General features: G+C 48.6%; 2 protein-coding genes across 3 annotated transcripts in view; one reads left to right on the top strand and one right to left on the bottom strand.

Moving 5' to 3' along the window:
- APH1B (aph-1B gamma-secretase subunit) overlaps positions 1 to 19,689 on the top strand; it is a 76,734-nt gene extending 57,045 nt beyond the window's left edge. Inside the window, exon 7 of the mRNA XM_055437306.2 lies at positions 1 to 19,689. This exon is cut by the window's left edge and continues 15,133 nt beyond it. The gene's annotated coding sequence lies outside the window, so the exon portion shown is untranslated.
- Positions 1,055 to 19,753, bottom strand: part of CA12 (carbonic anhydrase 12) — a 59,366-nt gene continuing 40,667 nt past the window's right edge. The window contains exons 3-11 of one of the 2 annotated variants that reach the window (XM_088839670.1): positions 18,696 to 18,875; positions 17,655 to 17,797; positions 14,003 to 14,098; positions 13,106 to 13,169; positions 12,731 to 12,888; positions 11,330 to 11,456; positions 2,873 to 2,905; positions 1,922 to 2,009; positions 1,055 to 1,182 (exon numbers count right to left, since the gene is read on the bottom strand). In XM_088839670.1, coding sequence (XP_088695796.1) covers positions 1,110 to 1,182; positions 1,922 to 2,009; positions 2,873 to 2,905; positions 11,330 to 11,456; positions 12,731 to 12,888; positions 13,106 to 13,169; positions 14,003 to 14,098; positions 17,655 to 17,797; positions 18,696 to 18,875 — 962 coding nt within the window. In that variant the 3' untranslated portion in view covers positions 1,055 to 1,109. The remainder of the gene's footprint in view (positions 1,183 to 1,921; positions 2,010 to 2,872; positions 2,906 to 11,329; positions 11,457 to 12,730; positions 12,889 to 13,105; positions 13,170 to 14,002; positions 14,099 to 17,654; positions 17,798 to 18,695; positions 18,876 to 19,753) is intronic. The other variant, XM_055437303.2, reaches the window with a different exon arrangement.

Genomic DNA, 19,753 nt, shown 5'->3' on the forward strand with positions numbered 1-19,753 from the left:
AGAATTCACATCTCCTCTAGGAGAGAGAAGGCAATAACACATTTTCAAGGAACAGTCTAATTATAAAATCTGTAGAGTACAAAACAGAATGACGCCCCTGACAGGAGGTTGGGTTGGGCTTAATATTCCTCCCCCCTCACACTTCACAGCTTGACGTGCAACTTCTGATTCCAATATGATTTATTTTCTTCTTTTTAAAATATTTATTTTTTAATTTATTTGGCTGTCAGGTCCTAGTTGTAGCACGTGGGATATTTGTCACATCATGCAGGATCTTTCCTTGTGTGGCAAGAAGACTCAGTAGTTGCATCATGAAGGCTTCGCTGGCCCGAGGCATGTAGGATCCTAGTTCCCTGAGCAGGGCTCGAACCCATGTCTCCTGCATTTCAAGGAGGACCCTAACCACTGAACCACCAAGGAAAGTCCTCCAATCTGATTTCAGAGTGAGACTTTTCCAGATCTTATGTGTCTTCTCTCTTGCTAAGGTCTGTTTAGTTAGTGCATCTGATCTGAAGGACAGGACTTGGAAAGTGACTTACTGTACTGCAAAGAATATTTGTTTTCTTTTTGTCTCTGACACCTTGACACTTCCTGTTCCCCAGCCCCGCCCCAACCCTCAATTGTAAGGTCAGACTAAAGGTTTTATCATAGCAAAAGGAAATTGAACAAGCCCTTCTCTGGGGAAAGAAATGGAGCCTCAAAAACAAAGCTTCAGCAGAGACCACACATTCTCGTCTGTAAGCATGGCCAAGAAGCAGATTCCCAGACACTTGAAACCACACTCACATGAACCCCTGGATGAAAGTGTTTTCCAGCCAGTTACAGCCCCAGCAGGCAATACAGTTTGTGCCCCCAGAATCCAGACCACTGAAAGGCCACGCACATGAAGCAGACAGCTTAGAGTTCCCGCCTCCTTGGCGAGTTCTTCCCATCCACCCTCCCACTGGGGGTGGTGGCATGACAGCAGGATGGTAGGGTCCCCCAAAGGGCTACGGTGTTTGTGGGTTGAACTCCAGAAAACCCTCAGGTATGTCAAGTGTCCAGGGAGCCACAGCAGTTTGTATCCAAAGCCAAGTCCTCCCTTGGGTGTGCCTGGGCATGCCAGGGCCTCAGGCATGGGCCTCGGTCTCCTGCTTGATGGCTGGTTTGTAGATGACTCCTTTGTTCGCACCTTTTTTGCTACTGGAGCAACAAGAACATATGAATTTTGTTAGTCAAAGAGGAAAGAGAGGCAAGAATAGCCTGACTCCGCTATGGAATGAGGCAAGTCAAACTCTTCTCTTGGAAACCTTTCTCAAGTTCCATTGGTCTTGGGAGGAAATGCCCCCCATAACCACTAACCAAAATGGAAACTGTTCATTGTTCAGCTGTTCTCTTTCAACACTTGATGATACTAGACCTGCATTTTGATGAAGGTCTCATTACCACGCTGCTTCAGATCTCTGATTCCAACAGGGTTCTGACAACCTTTTATGTTTTCTCATACCAGGAAAAATAAGTTAGTTTATTTTAGGCAATAAGAACATGAGCAAAGGGCATTAATGTGAATGAGAAATCAAAATTTTCCTCAATTTTCTTTATGGGTTTAGAGAAGAAAAACCGGATGAAAAGATCTTAGAAAGAAGAAGCCTTGGTGCTTGTGTTTAGGCACATGGGACCGCCCCTCCAAAATCAAGAGGCTTGTCCAAGGTCTTAGCAGTGGGAGCCAAGCTGGCAGACACACCTTCAGCCCTGAGTACCGTGATCTGCCAACATCAGCCTCTCACGCCAAGGCCTCGATTGGTGGTGTTTTGGAGACGGCACTCCAGGATAAGCTGGTACAGGTGGCACAGCTCCTCATTATGCACCCTGCCTTCCCAGACAGATCAATTCTCAAGGACACAGAACCACCCACTCCCATTTCAAACCCAAACCAGCTCACCTCTTTCTCCTTCTGAAAAGCCAAATGGATACCGCCAGGACAATACAGATGCCAAGAACACAAGCCAGGGCCACAGAAAGGACGATGCCTGGGGAGGGGTAGTGCACACACGTTACAACTCTCCCTTCCCTTCATCTCATCCCCATGTGTGCTGCCAGGTGACAGCTGCAGGGTCATCCACAGAAAGGTGTAACTTCCCCACCTCTGTTCTCAAGTTCTGGTCTCTGGCTGAGCAGGACTGGCTGGAGTACTCACAGGGGCCATTTGCAAATTGTAGTGATTATCCAGCAGGGGTTCTCAAACTTGCACCAGCATCATCTGAAGAGCTTGTTTCAAATGTGTACTCTTTTTGAGCCCAAGCTTCAGAGTCTGATTCAGTCTGGAATTTGGCCCAGGAATCTGCATTTTTACCAAACACCTCTAGCTTATGCTGATGTATTGATATGTGGTCCATGAACCACACTTTGAGAAACCCTGGGCTACATAATAAAAAATTACTCTATTTTGCCTTGCTGGATTCAAGGCCCATTGAGATGCCTCTTCATCAGCTTTGACCTCAAGTTCTATTGCATAGTCCTAAGCAGTCCCAAACAGCCAGGGTCCACTGCCAAGGTCAACTGGCTGGTCACCCAACCTCCATATATTGGCTTTAGCCTAGTTTTTAGGCACTGCTTCCCCACCCTGGCCAACAGGAGGTCTAGGATAGGCTCTTTGAATGTACACATGCTATAAAGTGATTAGGTCTTTCATTAGAGGAGCTTTTGATTGGCAGCTCATCTTTGAATCAGAGAGTGACTTGAGGGTAAGACACACAGTGAGTGGGGGGGGCAGGAGTCAGAGTGACAGCACAGAGAAGCAGAGAGGATGAGCTGGAAGTCTCAGAGGCCCAGATCACACCGAGAATCACAGCCATCACCCAGCTGCAGCATGCACGGCCAGCCGGCCACATACCCGGACTCAGTCCTGTGCAGGGAGGGTCTGGCACTTGAGAGGGGAGAGGAAAAGACTGGAAGTTAACCGAGGCAAACCATGGCAGATTTGACCAGTGTGTTGATTGACGCACTCCCTTTGGTTGGTTGGAGGTACAGGGCTAATGCAGCCCTTCCGGGGATCCTCCCTCTTGGCTCAGGTGGAGGAAATTGCCCACCCAGGGAACTCACACCATGAACCCTGCCCCCATGCTCCTTTATCATAGCAGTCTCTGTACTCGGGCAAGACTTCGGTTTTTCATCTAGTGTGGCCAACTTGAAAGGTGAGGAAGGGTAAGAATCAGAGTCTGTCTGGGTAGGCTCTTATCTGCTTCCCTGGGACCCACCTCTCGTCCTCAGCAAAGAACTTTCTAGGTGCTGGCTGGCTTGGGCTGGCAGAACTTGGTTAGAACCTGTTACCAGACTTCCACATCCATCCCCATCCAGTATTATTGTGGTTTTGTTCTGTTTTCATTTTGGTTCCACTGGACAAACTGGAGAAACCCATCCACCATACCAGCCTGCCTTCCCTGGTATGTGGAACCAGAGGACTGTGTCCTCTTCCGTGAGTTATTGTTGGGGATGAACGGGGTGAGTTAGAGGTCTTCAGTGGGGCTGAAATAGTGCCCAGCGATCTAAGGAGAAAGCTTATAGTCAGCCTGCTAAGGACCTCCTTAGGGAGGGCCATGGGTGAACCCGTTCTAGTGGGTAATACAGAGGAGCCCAGTCACAAAGCCCCCAGGTTACCGCAGCTGCTTGCAGGCTCTCAGAACTCCTCCTCCTCCCAGTCATACCCTCCATCTACAGAAAGTCTCTGCTTACACAGACCTGCTTATTATCCACTGGCTTTCTGATTTCAGTAGAAACTTCTAGCTTATGTGTGTGTTTGGTGTGGGGGGTGGGTATTCCAGTTCACACTGGAAGCTGGAGTTGTACAGATGGTAGCCACCCAGCCAGACATTCAGGAGAGCCTGTGCCCACAGAGCCTACTGAGGTGGCAGAGACCTGACCAAGTATGAGATGCCAGCAGAGGGCCAGGGACCACCTCCCCCTGGGACACTTGACACCCCGAGGACCCAGACCTAAGACTGGAGAGTGAGGTTTTGCTCACCCTTCTCCTGCCTTCTGGCCCCTTCAGGTCTGACTGATTCTCCTGGAGCTATCAGCCCCATCTTCTTTCCCTACTATCTTCTTCCATAATCTCATACTGGGTCTGTAACCTCATTGGTCCAAGCCTGGGCTCTTGGAGCCCTTGGTCTGGCTTCCTGGGTGGCCCCAGGCTGCTGTAAGGATAACTGGAGCAGATATGGTTAGGAGCCATCCACAAAGGATGGGATGGCCTGTTCTCTTGGCTCTTGCCAGCCACCACTGGCAGCCAACAGCCTCTTGGGTGGCAAAGAACATGGCTCTCCTGGCCTGATTCCCTGCCCTGAACACAAGGACCAGTCAGTCTGTGGCTTGGGGAGACCCTCAGGACATGAGTCTCCCCCTGGGGAGTGCGTCAAGTGTTTGTACAGCACATGCTCTGTTCTGTACATGGCCTGTGGCCTCTGCACACTATAATTTGGTGTTTTGTTTTGTTTTAAGGTACCTAAAGGTAACCAAGGCCTCCAGGATCTTAAAAACAGCCACCACCGAAAAGAACCCCAACTGGTCGTGGTTTGTTTTTTTTTTTTCAAGCCTTTCTGATGAAATGCACTTTTGTTCTTTGTTTCTAAAGCTCCAGATGCTTGTGATACCAAACTAGTTCTTGCCATGTAAGATGGTTACTGGTAAGCCTGACCACTTGGTCAAGCCGTCCAAACTGGATGTTTCTAAAATTGTCGCTTTCACAGTCACCTCAAACACCCTGAGAGCCATCTCCAGGGCTGGAGGAGGTACCCCCAGGCCATGGTCTTAGGGAGCAGAGCAAAGGCTCCAGAAACAAGGCTCCAGGCATGAGGCTTTTCTCAAGAGCACGTGACCCAGCTGGGTGGCTGTTCTGGAAGGAGAGTCTGATTTTTCTGCCTCACTGAGCAGTGTCTTTGGCTGCTTTAGGCCCTATAAACAATAGCTTAATTTAATCCAGGGCTCTAATGTGGGTTCCTTGCTTCTGGATGATGACTGGTTAGGGTCTAAGTTGCCTCTCCTCGGAAGCAGTGAAACAAGACCAAGCACGTAGAAGATGAGGAAATCCCCAGATTCTGGGATAGAGGCTTCACAGCCAAGTGTTTGATGCAGCAAAAACAAAGCAGCTTGACTGAGCAAGTGAAGCATATAAGCCACTTGGGAAGAGAAATGGTGGCGAGGGCAGCACCTGGTAGGAGTTCTGCCTGCCAGGAAGCCCAGGAAGCCCAGGACAGGACAGTGATGTTGGATGCTCTCCCCTGCAGGTGAGACAACACCAAGCCTCAGGGAGCCAGGCTCCTCTGTGGAACTGGATGCAGCACAGGGCTTAGGTCCGAGTGGAGGCAGAAGTCAGAGCATCTGATAACTGCAGGGCAAGCATGCATGCATGCCAAGTCACTTCAGTCATGTCCAATTCTTTGCGACCCTGTAGACTGTAGCCCACCACAAGGGGAAGTCATGAAAGGCACCAGGAGAACTGATGGGGGGACTGGAGAACTAGCACCCAATGAGAGAAGCCAAAACCTGCATCCCTGCAGAGCCCCTGGATTGGTGCAAAGAATGGGCATCAAAGGTGGTGCAGGGAGGGGCAGAGATTCATGTGCAGATTGATTAAACAAAGAAATGGTTTCTGAACAACGAATGAGACAGGGAGTTCCCACAGAAGAACGGACAGGAAGAACAAGACAGGCTGGCTGATGGCAGTGGCCCACGAGTCACAGGATGAGAATGCAGTAAAGGGGCTTCTGAGCTGGTAGAAGGGCTGCACACGGTCCAGACGCGGGAGAGCCGCCTGCTCTCCAGACAGGGCTCTGGCATGAGTCAGGGCAAGCAGAGGGGGGACAGTACGACACACAGAAGGAATCACACAGATATGGAAGAACCCCTCGCTGGGGAAGGTCCAGACCCCCGAGATCGACATGCTGCTCGCCACAGGGTGCAACTACCTGTTCTGGCTGGCTCAGGAGCTGCGTCTTCCACTGGTATCTTGCTGGACCGACAGAGGCTGGTTAACTGCATGTGAGGTCTTCTGAGGCCTCAAGTGCACACACAGAAAAAGTCCAGCAGGAGGAACAAGCACCTCCTGTATACAGCTCAAAGTTCCTGGAACAAGTCTAGCAATTTCTAGGTGTATTTGCAACTCTGCTTATTCAAACAGAATTTTGAATAAAAAGGAATACAATCCTTTTCAAAGTATTAAAGTGTGGGCTGTTGTGGTAAGTGACATGGTCTATAGTGATTACATATGTACACATTACATATGTCTTTATCAGGCTCCAGTCTTACGAAAGAGGCAGGGAGCATTTGGGTTTAGCAGGGATTTGAGAGTTTAAATATATAAAATCCCATTTTATAAAATCCTTATGGTAAACTCCTTATTACAAGCAACTGAAATACTGGTTCTCTCTTTGGAGGATGTTTTATTAGGAAAAGTAAAAGAAGATGCCCTCTATAACCACAGAGCATAACCATCTTAAAAGGATATATTTTACTGGAGTTTTTTCTTCACACAATGGAACCTATTAAACAACTTCTACAAATAAGTCTGCCCAAAAGAGACCACCAGATTACATGAGGGAACTGATTTTCTATGACCCATGTTAAGGTCTGAGGACTTTGCCTTCCAGATTGCAGGAATTCCGGCCCAGAGGAGAGAGCCATGTTGCTCTGAGGGGCCTAAACCCTGGCACAATGGGCATGGGTTACAACGCAGCACCAGGCACTTCGTGCTCTCTGTCCGCTGTGGTGAGTCCGGCTGTCTGGGCCACAGGATTGACTAGTGCTGGGACCTCTCATCCCTCTCAGGTCAGAGGAGGACAGAAGGCCAGACAGCATCTGTCAGCAACTCCCTCCCAGGCCTCTGCCACTTGACAGCGACATTCTGATCTTTACGTGTTCCTCAACAAGCAGATTGATTTCAATGCTGTTGGCAAATTGACAGCAGAGCAAAATAAGACTTCCTAAAATTAAAACTTGACAGCCAGTCAGGCTTCTGTTCAGTGGTTCTGCGGAGCAGACACTGGTGGCGGAGGGGAAGGGAGCTGAGTCGGCTCCATCCTTTAAAACTTGCAGTGAGCACCAGGCACAAAAAGCATGTAAGACGCCCATCGTCCCTGCTCCAGGGGCTTGTAGTCCATGGATAATACAGAATTTTTTTTTTGTACCTGATAATAGATCATCACTCTGCGTTATGCTAAGAACTGTAACAGAGGTATAGAGAACTATAGCTGTGTCCTGGCCACGCAGGAGCAGGAGACTGTAGGTCACCCTCGGGGGAATGGGGACAGATGGCAAGATATGATTGGAGTTGGGTCCTGACAGAATTTTCCAGGTGGGAGAGGTGCAGGGCATCCTAGCCCGAGGGACCCATGTGTGAAAAAGTCTGTAGCGTGCATCCGTGAAGCACCAGCCGTGCTGCAGAGGACCCCACAGGGCAGAATGGGGGAGGCAGGGGAGACACCCTGGAAGGCTCAGCTGATGCTGGACCATGAATGGCGGTCCCAGGTTTCCGCCTGACCCCTTTTCCTCCTCTCTGGGCCAGAGGCTTGTTGGAAGCGAAGAGAATGCCCCTGGCGAGGTTATCTCTTCTCCACCGTGGAAAGAAACGTGGGGCTAACGTGGGGCATGCTCAGTAACACGTGGCATGATGAACTGCATTAGGTGTGACTCGGACTCCATTTCTTAGCACATTTGATGATTATTCCTGACTATTCAGACCCTGTATGTGTGGAGGGGGATTCGTAGGTGGGAACTTTTCTGGTCTTTCAGTTGGTTACTGGGAAGAATTAATAGTTTTCCATCTAATAGAGTTTATTTATAAATAGGAACTTTTAAAGAAACAAGATCGATAACCACAAAGCATACATTCTGGTCTCAAAAAATTAGATAATTAGCCATCTTAGCTTTGTAAGATTTTTTTCACTCTCTCTCTAAAACATTTTATGGAACTACCCAGGTCCCTGAGGATCAAGCAGATTCTCACCATGCTACTCCACAGCTTGGCTGGGCGTGAAAGCCCGACCCCTCGACCGCCCGGCTCGCTTGTCTAAGGTTCACTTCAGCTGGCTCCGGGCTGCGAGGTGTGGGACATGCACTCGCTCAGATCAAACCCACTAAAGACATGATTATAGAAACTTTTTGGCTCCCTCTCATCCTTCGAGTTTCCCTTGCCCTGACACATTGAGAACAGAGCCTGATAACATCAGTATTTAGGTTTGATGGGTCTGGCTTTACTACCCCATGGGCCCAGTGTTGATGTCTTTGACTGGGAAGAGGTCAGCTTCTCCGAACCAAGACTTGAGCCCCTGGGCTATATAACTCTGCCTCTGCCATCTCTCTCCTTCCGCACATCAGGCATCTGACTCCTGTGAGATCTGGATGCTCTCAGGATGGGTTTTCTCCAAGACCCTACCTTGAGGACTTGAGTCTTGCCGCCCCACCTCAGCTCAAGACTTCATTTGTGCTACTTGGAACAGGCACTTTTTTAAGAGCTGAAAAAAATGCCCTGGCACGACTTTCACCTCTCCCCCAAAAAGTGGGCATTTTAACCAAAGACAGGAAGAAACAACATACATGAAAGAAAAAAATCGTATAGAAAGAAGGGACGGAGCACAATGATGAGGGGATTCAGGCTGCTGCCTCAGAGCCATCTGGACCCCTGCTGGAGAGATTTGTTTGCTTCCTTGAGGGTGAATAGTTCTATCTTACCTACATCTCTTAGCCTTGGACCTACCCGATTATACTCAAATTTTAAAGGAAGATGGGAAACAGGGTTAGAATAGAATGAAGACCAGGGCATGTGATATAAAACCCTAGAATTCTGTGATCTGAGTGGGGAAAAGTCTTGGGCCTGGGAAAGTCATTGTACAAATGCCTGGGGCAGTGGTTCTCAATCAGGGGCAACTTTGGCCTTCCTCCCCAGAGACACTTGACAATGTCTAGAGACATTTGGCTGTCACAGGTGGACATGCTGCTGGTATCTAATGGGTAGAGGTCAGGGATGCTGCTCAACATCCTACAGTGCATAGGACAGCCACCACAACAAGATTATCCAGCTCTGAAAGTCAATATTGACATACCAAGACTAAGAAACCGTACCCTAGGGCTGTCAAAGACTCTATTCCTCTTAAGAACAGAAACCAAGTTCTGTGTTCCTTTTCCAGCATGGTTAAGGAAAAAGCAGGGTCCAGTTAAGTGATTCAGTCCCAGCTGTTCCAATTTGGTTAAACCCTAGATCCCCCCTGTCAAAGTCCATGTACTTTGTTTCTTAAAGGATTTTCTTAACATTACTTTTCTCCTGGCAGAAAACTCCAGAGTTTTCGTTGTCCAACTGCATAGTTCCTGTTAACTTTCAGAGAAGACCCTGAATTAAACCAGCCCCTAATTATAGACATGTCCCAGTGAAAGAGCGTGCAGACAGTTTGAGTCCAAACTGCTCAAGGTTCCTGCTGACAAACAAGCTCACCCCATCAACCTGAAGGGCACGTCACAGTCTTTGACCTGCTCCACATTGCTGTGAGGAGGCTCTTGTGAATGGCAGGTGCCCCTGGGAGGATGAGGTTTGATTCTTCATTCTTTGGGGCTGACTCAGCCTTGCTTCTTGGGGAAACAGCCCTATTAGCTGCCTGAGTCTTTGGGACTTGAGAGGGAGGGGACAATTCTAGCCAAGTTTCTATAATCAGCCTCCAAATGAACAGGTTTGCCTTGGACAGTCATGGATTCTCACTCCAAGGAGTGAGCCCAGCCCTGCTTCTGGGAGCAATAGCTCCAGGTGAGCTATGCAGGACAGGTGGTGGCAAAGCTGCATTTGGACTGTGATCGCCAGTGTCCTAAGCTGGAGCCCGTCTGCTTTAAGGCCCCTCAAGCTCCCTCAGCCTGCCTGGGAAGGTCTACTGAAGCGCTCTGCCACCAGCCTGATTGCACTGCCCGCTCTACAGGCGCCAGCTTAGACCTGAGCTGGTCTAAGAAGATGGCTAATTATCCCCATGTTCATTGTACACGTGGGGGTTACTTTTGGATGTCAAGTTCCTGCACGGTTTCTTCTGATCCTCTGTAACTGCCCTCACACACTGTCCCTGCAACGTAAAGTCAGGATGGGCAGTTGTTAGTATCCACTTAGAACATGTTAGCACGGAAAGGATGTTAGCTCACCTAGTCCAGCCTGTCACTTTATAGCTGAGGGAACCAAGGCCGAAGAAGGGACATTATTTTCCCATATCATGCAGCCAGGAGGGAACAAGGTGTGACCTTGAACCTGAGTCTCCTAACTGGGAGGTGGGGGTGGAGAGGATGTTCCTGTCACCCTATCCTCTGTGACTTGCAGAGACTTAGTGCAAAAGAACAGAACTGACTGTTATCCTTGAATCACAAGCAAAATTCTACCTGATCTATGTTGGCAGAGTCCCTTATCTCTAGGAAGAGTTTTATTTTATTTAAGAATTGAAGTATTTCCGTGTAACCCTTGACTACTACCCAATTCATTTAGAAGAACAGGAAAAGAGAATGTTATAAAGTGGAACTTCCATGGAGCGACCCCTCTCCTGACCACTCAAGAGTCCCAAGTTGGGGGTAGCTCAAGAGTCTACAGTGAGAAAGTGAACGTGGAGATTTGAAGACTGTGGGCCTCTTCCTGGGGCCCCCAACCATCTTCATGTAGATACAGAGCAAGTCAAGATGTTAAATGTCCATCTGGGGAGTCACAGTTAGAGATTTAGAGGGAAGAACTGAGCTTCCGCAGCTCAGGAAGAAACCAGACTATTATGTCTTATTCAGTATAGATTCTTGGTGCCTGTGCAAGCTTCAGGGAAAAGAGACAAAAGGCGGTTCTGAAGATGCTTTCTTGTCTAATGGGCCCTGCGACATTAGACCATGAGCTGCTTGTGCTCAGACATGGGTTATGTCCATTTTCTAAAAGGAGAAACTCTGGACCTTGGTGGTGCTAGTGCCATGAATCACCTGGCAAGGCTAAAGACGGGCCTCAAGGCCAAGAGCAGAAGAAGTTCAGTGTTTGATCTCATGGAAAAGGGTCCTACTTGTGAATCTCTCTCTTCTCCATCTGTGGGAGACACCTAGACTTAATGAGGATTCTGGTCCATGTGCCTGGAGTCCCTGGCTTGTGCTTCTCTACAAAGGCTCAAGGAAGTCAAGGTCAGTGAAGGGAGACCTTAGTAAACCCACACTCAGTAGCTCCTCACATACCTGGCTCCTTTGGCAGCCAGAGTGCTCTTAACCTACCTCCTAAGGGCATGAGTGACAATGCCCAAGGGCAGGGGACCTGACTTCATATGGAACAGACATCGTGGCACCGCACTGCCCACATACCACATCTCCTTACCTTGTTGGAAGGAGACATACACCAGCCTCTCGTCAAACTTCTGGACCTGCCGAAAGTTGTTGACCATCTCTCTGGGGGCCGGGTCATCCATGTGTGTGCAGTACAGGTCTGTCTCCAACTTCATCAGCTGTAGGGAAAGAGCAGAAACACCCCCTGAAGGCAGAGTGATGCCCCCTTGCCTGACCTCAGGGGAAAGGACCGCCAGATCTCACCTCTGAGGTGGGAAGACACATGGGCCAGCACTCAGACACCCACAGGGGAGGGGCAGCTTTCAGCTCTCCCACCACCTTCTCATGGTATTTTCATGCACACGTGTAGACTATATAACTGTTTCGAAGGCAGTTTCTGGGTTAGAACATTACTGCCTCCCTAGTCATTTCATCTCTTGATTCATCATGTCTTTATTCCTGTCTGCCTATTTGCTGTCATTTATCGAGGTTACTCAGGTACTCCATAGTAAAAAGAGTGGAGCAGCAATAAGAGCTGTGCTGGGCTCATGGAGGTGGTGGGGCTGTAAGCCAGCAGGCAGACCCGCCTCCTGGGCAACGATGCTTCCTCCTGATGAATTTGAGCTGCTGAACAGACAAGAGCAGTGACTTGGAACTCAGCTTTACCTTGGGTCTTAGCTGTGTCACTCACCAGCTGGTGACCCCAGTCTCCTTGAATCTCTAACCCTCACTTTCATCACCTAAGAAATGAGAGGGTTAGAGATGATTGCTATGGATCCCATTCCCCAAGTTCTGCACTAGCCTGAGCTTCTTGAGGGTTTCCCAGGTGGCGCCAGTGGTAAAGAACCCGCCTGCCAATGAAGGAGACATAAGCGACGTGGGTTTGATCCCTGGGTCAGGGAGATCCCCTGGAGGAGGAAATGGCAACCCACTCCAGTATTCTTGTCTGGTGAATCCCGCGGACAGAGGAGCCTGGTCAGGCTACAGTCCATGAGGTCACAAAGAGTCAGACGTGACTCACTGGGCACACACTTGCATGAGCTTCTTGAAGGCAGAGACCCTCAGTGCCTTATCGCTGCACTTCCCACCCCCTGGGTTTGTTAAACCATCTAACCTGATCCTGTCTATTCTGCTCCAGGTAAGGAGCCATGCACTTTCCTGCCTGGGAGGTGAACACTCTCCACTGGGGGACAGGTTAGGAAACACAGCTTAACAACTCATATTTAAAGAACTGTGGATATAGATTCATTCTCCCCACCTGACCTGACAGCTCCGCTTTTGAAGCTCAGCCTGTGATTTCCAAAGCACTTCCAGGCCCCAGTGGTATCTGGAGAAGTTTTGAATAGCTACCAATGAAACTCTGAGTGAGGTAGTCAGGTCGTCGATTACGATCCAGGCGGTGCAGGGTCTAAGGTACCACGTGGTCTACGACCAGGAAGAGCACGACAGTTACCTGCTCCTGGGAAATTTGCACGGGGTTCCGGAACACTGTCCAGAGCACAGTGGGGTAGCAGGGAGGTGTAGTCAGGGACCCCCTGTAGCGGTAGTACTCTTCAGGCCTCTCCGGCAGCAGCTCTTCTATGTTGAAACCCGGAATGAACACTTCTTGGTCTGGAGAGACATGTTGGGGTACGAGGTCACCTTCCTCCCCAAGGCGGAGGTACAGCTGAGCCTATGACAGCCTAGGAACAGCCCCATTCTGAGCCACCTGGTTCCAGGACCTGGTCACAGACAGTACCTGTCCCCTGCCTGCATTCTTTTTCAGGTCACCCAAGAGCAAATACGCTGTTCTTCAGCAGAGGGTGAATAAGCAATAAGGACCCCTCACCTTTGTACTTTACAGCTTTAAGGTTATCGAAGATCTTGTCATATGCTGGATTGGAGGAGCCCACCTGCAACAGAGATGGGGCAAGTTGAACAGAGACAGAATTCAATAAGCTGAGCCTGGCTTGACAGTTGTGAATGAAAGAGCTCTCCTGAGGGTGTATGATCACCACTGCTGAGATCCTCCCCGAAGGATACACTCTACCAGGACAGCCATGATGCTTCACTAGGCCGTTAGGGGGTTGGTGTGATGGTCCTGTCCTCTTACATCTCAGGACATCCTGTTTCCAGCTCAAGGCACTAAGGGTTGAGTATCCCAGGGCAAGAGTTATAGCTTGTGCTCCTGATTCTCTGGCTGTGACCTTGAAGGCCACAAATCACATGTTCTCTAATCAGAACTTAAGGGAGCTTGAGTGCCAGCCAAGTCAGGCAAGTAAGCACGTGGAGAAACGACATATGTGCTGTCTCACTGGGGGAAACAATGCAAGCTAATCAGGGGGTAAGCCCATTTTCTGGGATTTGGAAAAGAACTTATTCCAGGGCCCAGATAAAAGATGGAGCTTGGATACTGGGAACTGTACCAGGGGTTCAGGCATCTGGATGGGGCAGCAATGAATGAGTCCCCTACCCCAACAGGTCTGTGTAACCAGGCAATTCCATGTTTGTATAGTAGGGCTGGGGATTAGGACTGAGCTTTCCAGCATCACCTACGACATGCCCATTTCTGCTGTCCAACCACAGAAAGTGCTGCCTCTAGGCAGAAGGAACCCTATGGGAGAATACCCCTTGCTCTAGAGTCAGGACACAGCCGATATGGGACAGGTGTGCGTGGAACCAAATGCTGAGTCTGACATCCTCCTGACTTCAAATCTCACATAAAGTCCTTCTCAACATCTCTTACCTCTATGAGAACAGCTACAACCGCGAGGCCTTCTGGCTTGTCCTTGGCGACGCTGTCATTGGGGTACCGGTCCGAGTTGTAATAGACAATATGCAGCTGCGGTGGGAGAGATGAGATGAGCTGCTGTCCATCAGGGAGAGCGACTCGTGGGAACCTCTCGCTTTTACAGGAGACTGGAAAAAATAAGGGGGACCTCCACCCCCAGCTAGATTAGGCCTCTCAGACCCTCACCTCGTGGCCACTCCAGCTTTCTCTTTTCTCTCAGTTCTCTAGACTACACGCTCCACCAGGGCAGCCTGTCTTATTCCCTCACTGTATGCCAGTGTCTAATTTAGTGCCTGAAACACACCAGGTACACAGCAGATACTGAATAAATGGACACATGGGCTTTTTATCCCAGCCGCGAAGCACCCGGATACCTTGGAGCACTTCTCTCTTGTCATTTTTCCTACTTTTTCTGGAACCTGGGGCAAAATGGTCCCACGTGATATGCCTGACCTCAGCCTGGCCACTCTGTACTCAGAACTGAAGGCTGAAACAGTAAACCTCCAACTGTAAGTTAATTGTATCTGTCGCTAGAGCAGGACATGCATTGACCTCTCAGGTGGAGACAGTCACAGCATGGCTTTTATAAAAGTTTTATCAGTCATATTTGAATAGACCAAGCAACAGAAATGTTACTCCATGAATGTAGACGCCAAAATACCACTTTAAACTCATTTTTTTCCCCAAAGTAGAAATTATTTGTCATGATGAAAGTGAAGAAAAGAGATATTTTTGAGAAATTTGGGGTTTAAAAAGTCTAGGTAAACTGTGATGAGTGATGCGGATAACGGGTGAGGTTATGCACGTTGCTGAGGGCAAAGAGTATATGGGAAATCTCTGTACCTTCCTCTCCATTTTTTCTGTGAACCTAAAATGCTCTAAAAAATAGTTTTAAAAAACTAAAAAAAAAAAAAAACAGTCTAGGAATCATCAAGACATTATTATGACAAGCTCTGAAAAGGTTTTTTGGTTTTCTTTGATGTGGACCATTTTTAAAGTCTTAAATTTGTTCCAGTATCGCTTCTGTTGTTTTATGTTCTGGTTTTCTGGTCACGAGACATGTAGGATTTTAACTTCCCATCCAGGATGGAACCAACACCCCCAGCATTTGGAAGCGAAATCTTAACCCCTGGACCACCAGGGAAGTCTCTCTGACAGTGTTTAACCTGATTTTTAATCCTCAAGGTGGCATCACCTGTCCTCCAAAAAACTGTATTAGTAGATGATCTTCTACTAATGATGAGCTTCCCTAGTGGTTCAGTTGGTAAAGCATCTGCCTGTAATGCCAGAGACCCAGGTTCAATCCCTGGGTTGGGAAGATCCCCTGGAGAAGGAAATGGCAACCCACTCCAGTGTTCTTGCCTGGAAAATGCCATGGACATTGGAGCCTGTAGGCTACAGTCCATAGGGTCGCAAAGAGTCGGACATGACTGAGCAGCTTCACTTTTCTCTATATATATGATCACATGTATTTTTATTGATTCTTGTCTCTTGAGATTTTATCTCTTTTCTTTTTCTTCATTAATCTCTTTTTCCATCTTATGTGATTATAAATAGAATTCAAGCATATTTTAATAAGTACAGCTCAATGTTCCTCACTTTTCAAGTGGCCTTTTCTAATGGAAAAAAATTAATCCAGTTAGTTCTTCTTTTCATTGGTCCCCTATGAAGGATTTCTTAGGGGCTCCCGCTTCCTCATCTTTAGTCCCAAAAGATGTAGCCTCTGCACTGCCCCACACCATCCTGTCCTGGCACTGCTTTACGAAATGGTGCAGAACTCTGTGTGCCTCAAATCCCAAAGGTCCTATATCCCTATTTCTTTTTACTGCTGACCGTTGAGCTTGTGGTCAGTTTTAGCACTTTCCTCACCTGTTCAGATGAAATCAAGAGGAGGTGAAGACTAATAAAAACAGAAAGCAGTTCCCTGAGGAGAGGATTAAGAGAGGCTTATCTTTTTTAATGTTATTTTTATTTTATATATTTATGTAGCCACACTGCACAGCATGAGGGATCATATTCCCCCGACCAGGGATTGAACCCACACCCCCTGCATTGGAAGCTCTGAGTCTTAAACCACCAGGTAAGTTCCCACGAGAGTCTTCATATATAAACTCAATCCAGAAAAACTGTTACACTTTCAAGGGCCCTCCATAAAAATCTGCCATTTTAGGGTCACCTTCCCTGGTGGCTCGGGTGGTAAAGAATCTGCCTGCAATGCAGCAGACCTGGCTTCAATCCCTGGGTCAGGAAGATCCCCTAGAGAAGGGAATGGCAACCCACTCTAGTATTCTTGCTTGGAGAATCTCATGGACAGTGGAAGGAGCCTGGTGAGTCGCAAAGAGTGGGACACGACTGAGTGACTAACACTTTCACTTTCACTGATGTTTTTTCTGTATTATTGACATTTATGGTCCATCTTCACCAAGCTCTTGGTCTCATGATATGGTTTAATAGCAGAAAATACAATGACTATTTTTAAATGCCTAAATCCTCTCAGCCTACACCCTAACTCCTTTACTCCCCTTGGGAAAATAGAGGCTTCCTCATTGCAGTTAGGCTGAAAGAAACAAAGTCCTGGAGGTTCAGAGAGGGACCTGGTCTGAAATACATGCAGTTCCAGTGGGGCCATCCTATTGGGCCAGAGTTACAGCCCCTTCACCTCTTATAACTCTAATTAGACTAAAATCTTAAGCAGTTCAGCATTTAAGAACAGAGGAGAAGGCTTGTCATTATTTATCATGGGCTCCATTGGCTGATCAGTAGCATTTATCTCCTTGTATTTCTTGCCCTGTAAACATTCAGAGCCACAACCCCAAATGCAATCCCAGTCTAGCTCTGAATGGATCAACTCAACCTCGCCCACCCCCACCCTCCCCTGCACACTTGCAGAGCAGGAGCAAAGCTCTCGCTCCACTTCCTGTTTGCTCTGGTATTTGGGGGTAGCACCTCCAGGCAACATAGCACAGCACTGTGGTGATGTCCCAAGCTGTCCTCAGTGAGTCTCTGCTTGCCACGATGCCCTGTGTGTTATAATGCCAGTGTGTTTTAATCCCTTGATTTGTGGCTAGGTAGAAAAGAGTGACTCTGAACCCAGGTCCCCAAGCTCCAAGCACAACCCACGCCCAGGGAAAGGAAAGATGGGCTGGGAAAGACCCATGTAAACAGCATGATGTGTGAAGAAAACTGAGAAGTTGGGGGAGCATTTAGCCTAGTATGACTCGGCAGTGGGATGGGTCAGCCAGACAAGCTGGTGGGTTCTTAATCTGTGTGCACAGAAGGGTCATGTCTAGAAAAGGGGCATGTGTGTCCCCCGGTGCCACCCTGGGAGTCCTGCCTCTGGAGCATCATCACTCAGTAAAAGACTTGGACACAAAGTCAGCACGTTCAGGAAAGGAAGGGAAGCGGGACACCACAGATGAGCTGCAGAGCGGCTGGAGTGGCTCTGCCTCCCTGTGCTGTCGGCAGAGCTGGGGTGGGTGTGCAGAGCATGAAGGCCACCCCCCACCCCACCCGCCATGCTCTGGTCTTGTCTGCACACCAGCCAAATGGAAGAGTGCCAGACCACCCACCGCCAGGAATCCTCTGCCAGTTGGGCCACCCCACTCACCTCGGCGGCAAAGTGCTTCCCGCCGACAGTGTGCTCAGAGCCGTGAGGGTCATTCTTGTCCCCCCAGTGCAGGTGCAGCTGCGAGGCATTGTAGCGGGCGCCGAGGCCCCGGACCTGCATGTCCTTGGGCAGTTTCACCTTCACTGCAGGGAGAGGAGGGGCAGTCTTCAGAGCCCTGGCCGGCTGGGTGCTACCTGAGGGCAGGTTGGCATCACCTGCCCAGGGCCCAGACAGAGGCAGGGGGATGCAGTGGGGTGGGGACCAGAGAGGCGCAGCTCAGAAACCTGGGCGCTTTCTCTGAGAATGCCCCCCTTTCACTAAAGCAATCCCAGTGGCAGCAGCACCTTCATGGTTCCCCTTGGAAAATGATGGCAGGAACTAATTTAGCCAACGGATGGATGTTTGTTTACATATTCATGTGTTATACACTTGGCTTTGAAAATGGCACCTACAGTGAAGTATCCGCCAAGCTGAAAATTATATAACAACAACAACAACAACAATAATAATTGCTATTTATGAAGCTTCTCTCTATTCTGGATCTTAACATACAGAATCTTTAGTCTTTACAGTACCTGTCAATATGTCCATCTTCCAGATGAAACCTCAAGGGTTTAACATTCTTATCCAGGTTTCATGACTCATATGTAGTCAAGCCAGGCTTCAAACTCAGATTGGTCTGACTCCTGGGCGAGCCCCCCAGTGAACTGTGTGACCCCTTGAGTTATTCTTGATGCCCCAGAATTCACTCTCATACCATATCAGTAGGTCAAGGGGTTTGAGCCTATCCCCGCTCCCGCATTCTACTCCAAGAGATGTGCTGCTTCTAAGAGGTAGTTTCCCAGCAGAACCACCTGAGCCCAGGGCCTGCAGAGTCTCCTGCAGAGAGTGGTCCAAGGATTCCTCAAGGGCTCCCTTCTGCTCTCCTTCCTGGGTGCCTCATCGGAACACCCCCCCCAACCCCCACCCAGCAGACTCAAGAGGCCAGGGAGCCAAGGGAAGCTCAGCCACCACTGCAGGTCTCCGGCGTCACTCCCTCACCTGAGTGGCCATTGTTGGTGAGGACAAACTGCGGACTGGCAGACTGGTTGTAGCCTTGGAAGGCCAGGGGCCCTAGGCTGGCGTTGTACCGCAGGATGTCATCGTGCAGGTCTATCGGGGACTGCAGCAGGCCCCCACAGGAAGGGTAGGTCTTGGACCAGCTCTTCTCCCCGTCGGGACCTGGAACGGGAGGTTCAAGCCCACGACTTAGTCAGTTTTCCACTAGAGCTTTTTCCTCACCTTCTAATTCTGTGTGCAGTACAGTTATTCCTTTTCTATTCTTAATCCCCAGAGATATGCTCTTCAGGGTCCCAGGACCGCAGCCTACAGAATCAGGGCATGCAAACGTCTCCAGACGGTTTGCTTTTGAAGTAATGTGGGGAGAGAGGGGGCCCATGGCAGGGACTTCACTTTGTACTGTACATTGTTCATATTTCAACCCAGCGCACATCCATTCCGCAAGAAGACCTCATGACTCTCAGCAATTTAGCATCTGTATATTGAACACCTACTATGAGCAGCAGTTACTCTGGGTCTTGGGGCCATCCATGCTTGCATTCTAGGAGGGAATAATTGTTTTTTTAAATTTTTTGTGTTTTAGAAGCAAAGGTAATTAGTTTTTTGTATATTTTTTTAAGTTCAGTTTAAAATCTCTGGCTGTCTTCCCTTTGGTACTTTTAAAAATTGATGTATTTGTTGTTGTCATTGTTCCGTCACAGTTGTGTCCAACTCTTTGCGACCCCATGGACTGTTGCCCGGCTTCCCTGTCCTTCACTATCTCCCAGAGTTTGCTAAAACTCACATCCACTGAGTTGATGATGCCATCCAACTATCTTATCCTCTGTCACCCCCTTCTCCTCCTGACTTCAATCTTTCCCAGGATCAGGGTCTTTTCCATTGAGTTGTCTCTTTGCCAACTCAGGTGGCAAAAGTATTGGAGCTTCAGCATCAATCCTTCCAGTGAATATTCAGAGTTGATTTCCTTTAGGACTGACTGGTTTGATGTATAGTTATTGTATAATATTATATAATTATAATATTAATTATTTAATAATATT

The sequence above is a fragment of the Moschus berezovskii genome, chromosome 9 (assembly GCF_049115385.1).
Source record: "Moschus berezovskii isolate FMDL1 chromosome 9, NW_MosBer_1.0, whole genome shotgun sequence".
Classification (NCBI taxonomy): domain Eukaryota; kingdom Metazoa; phylum Chordata; class Mammalia; order Artiodactyla; family Moschidae; genus Moschus; species Moschus berezovskii.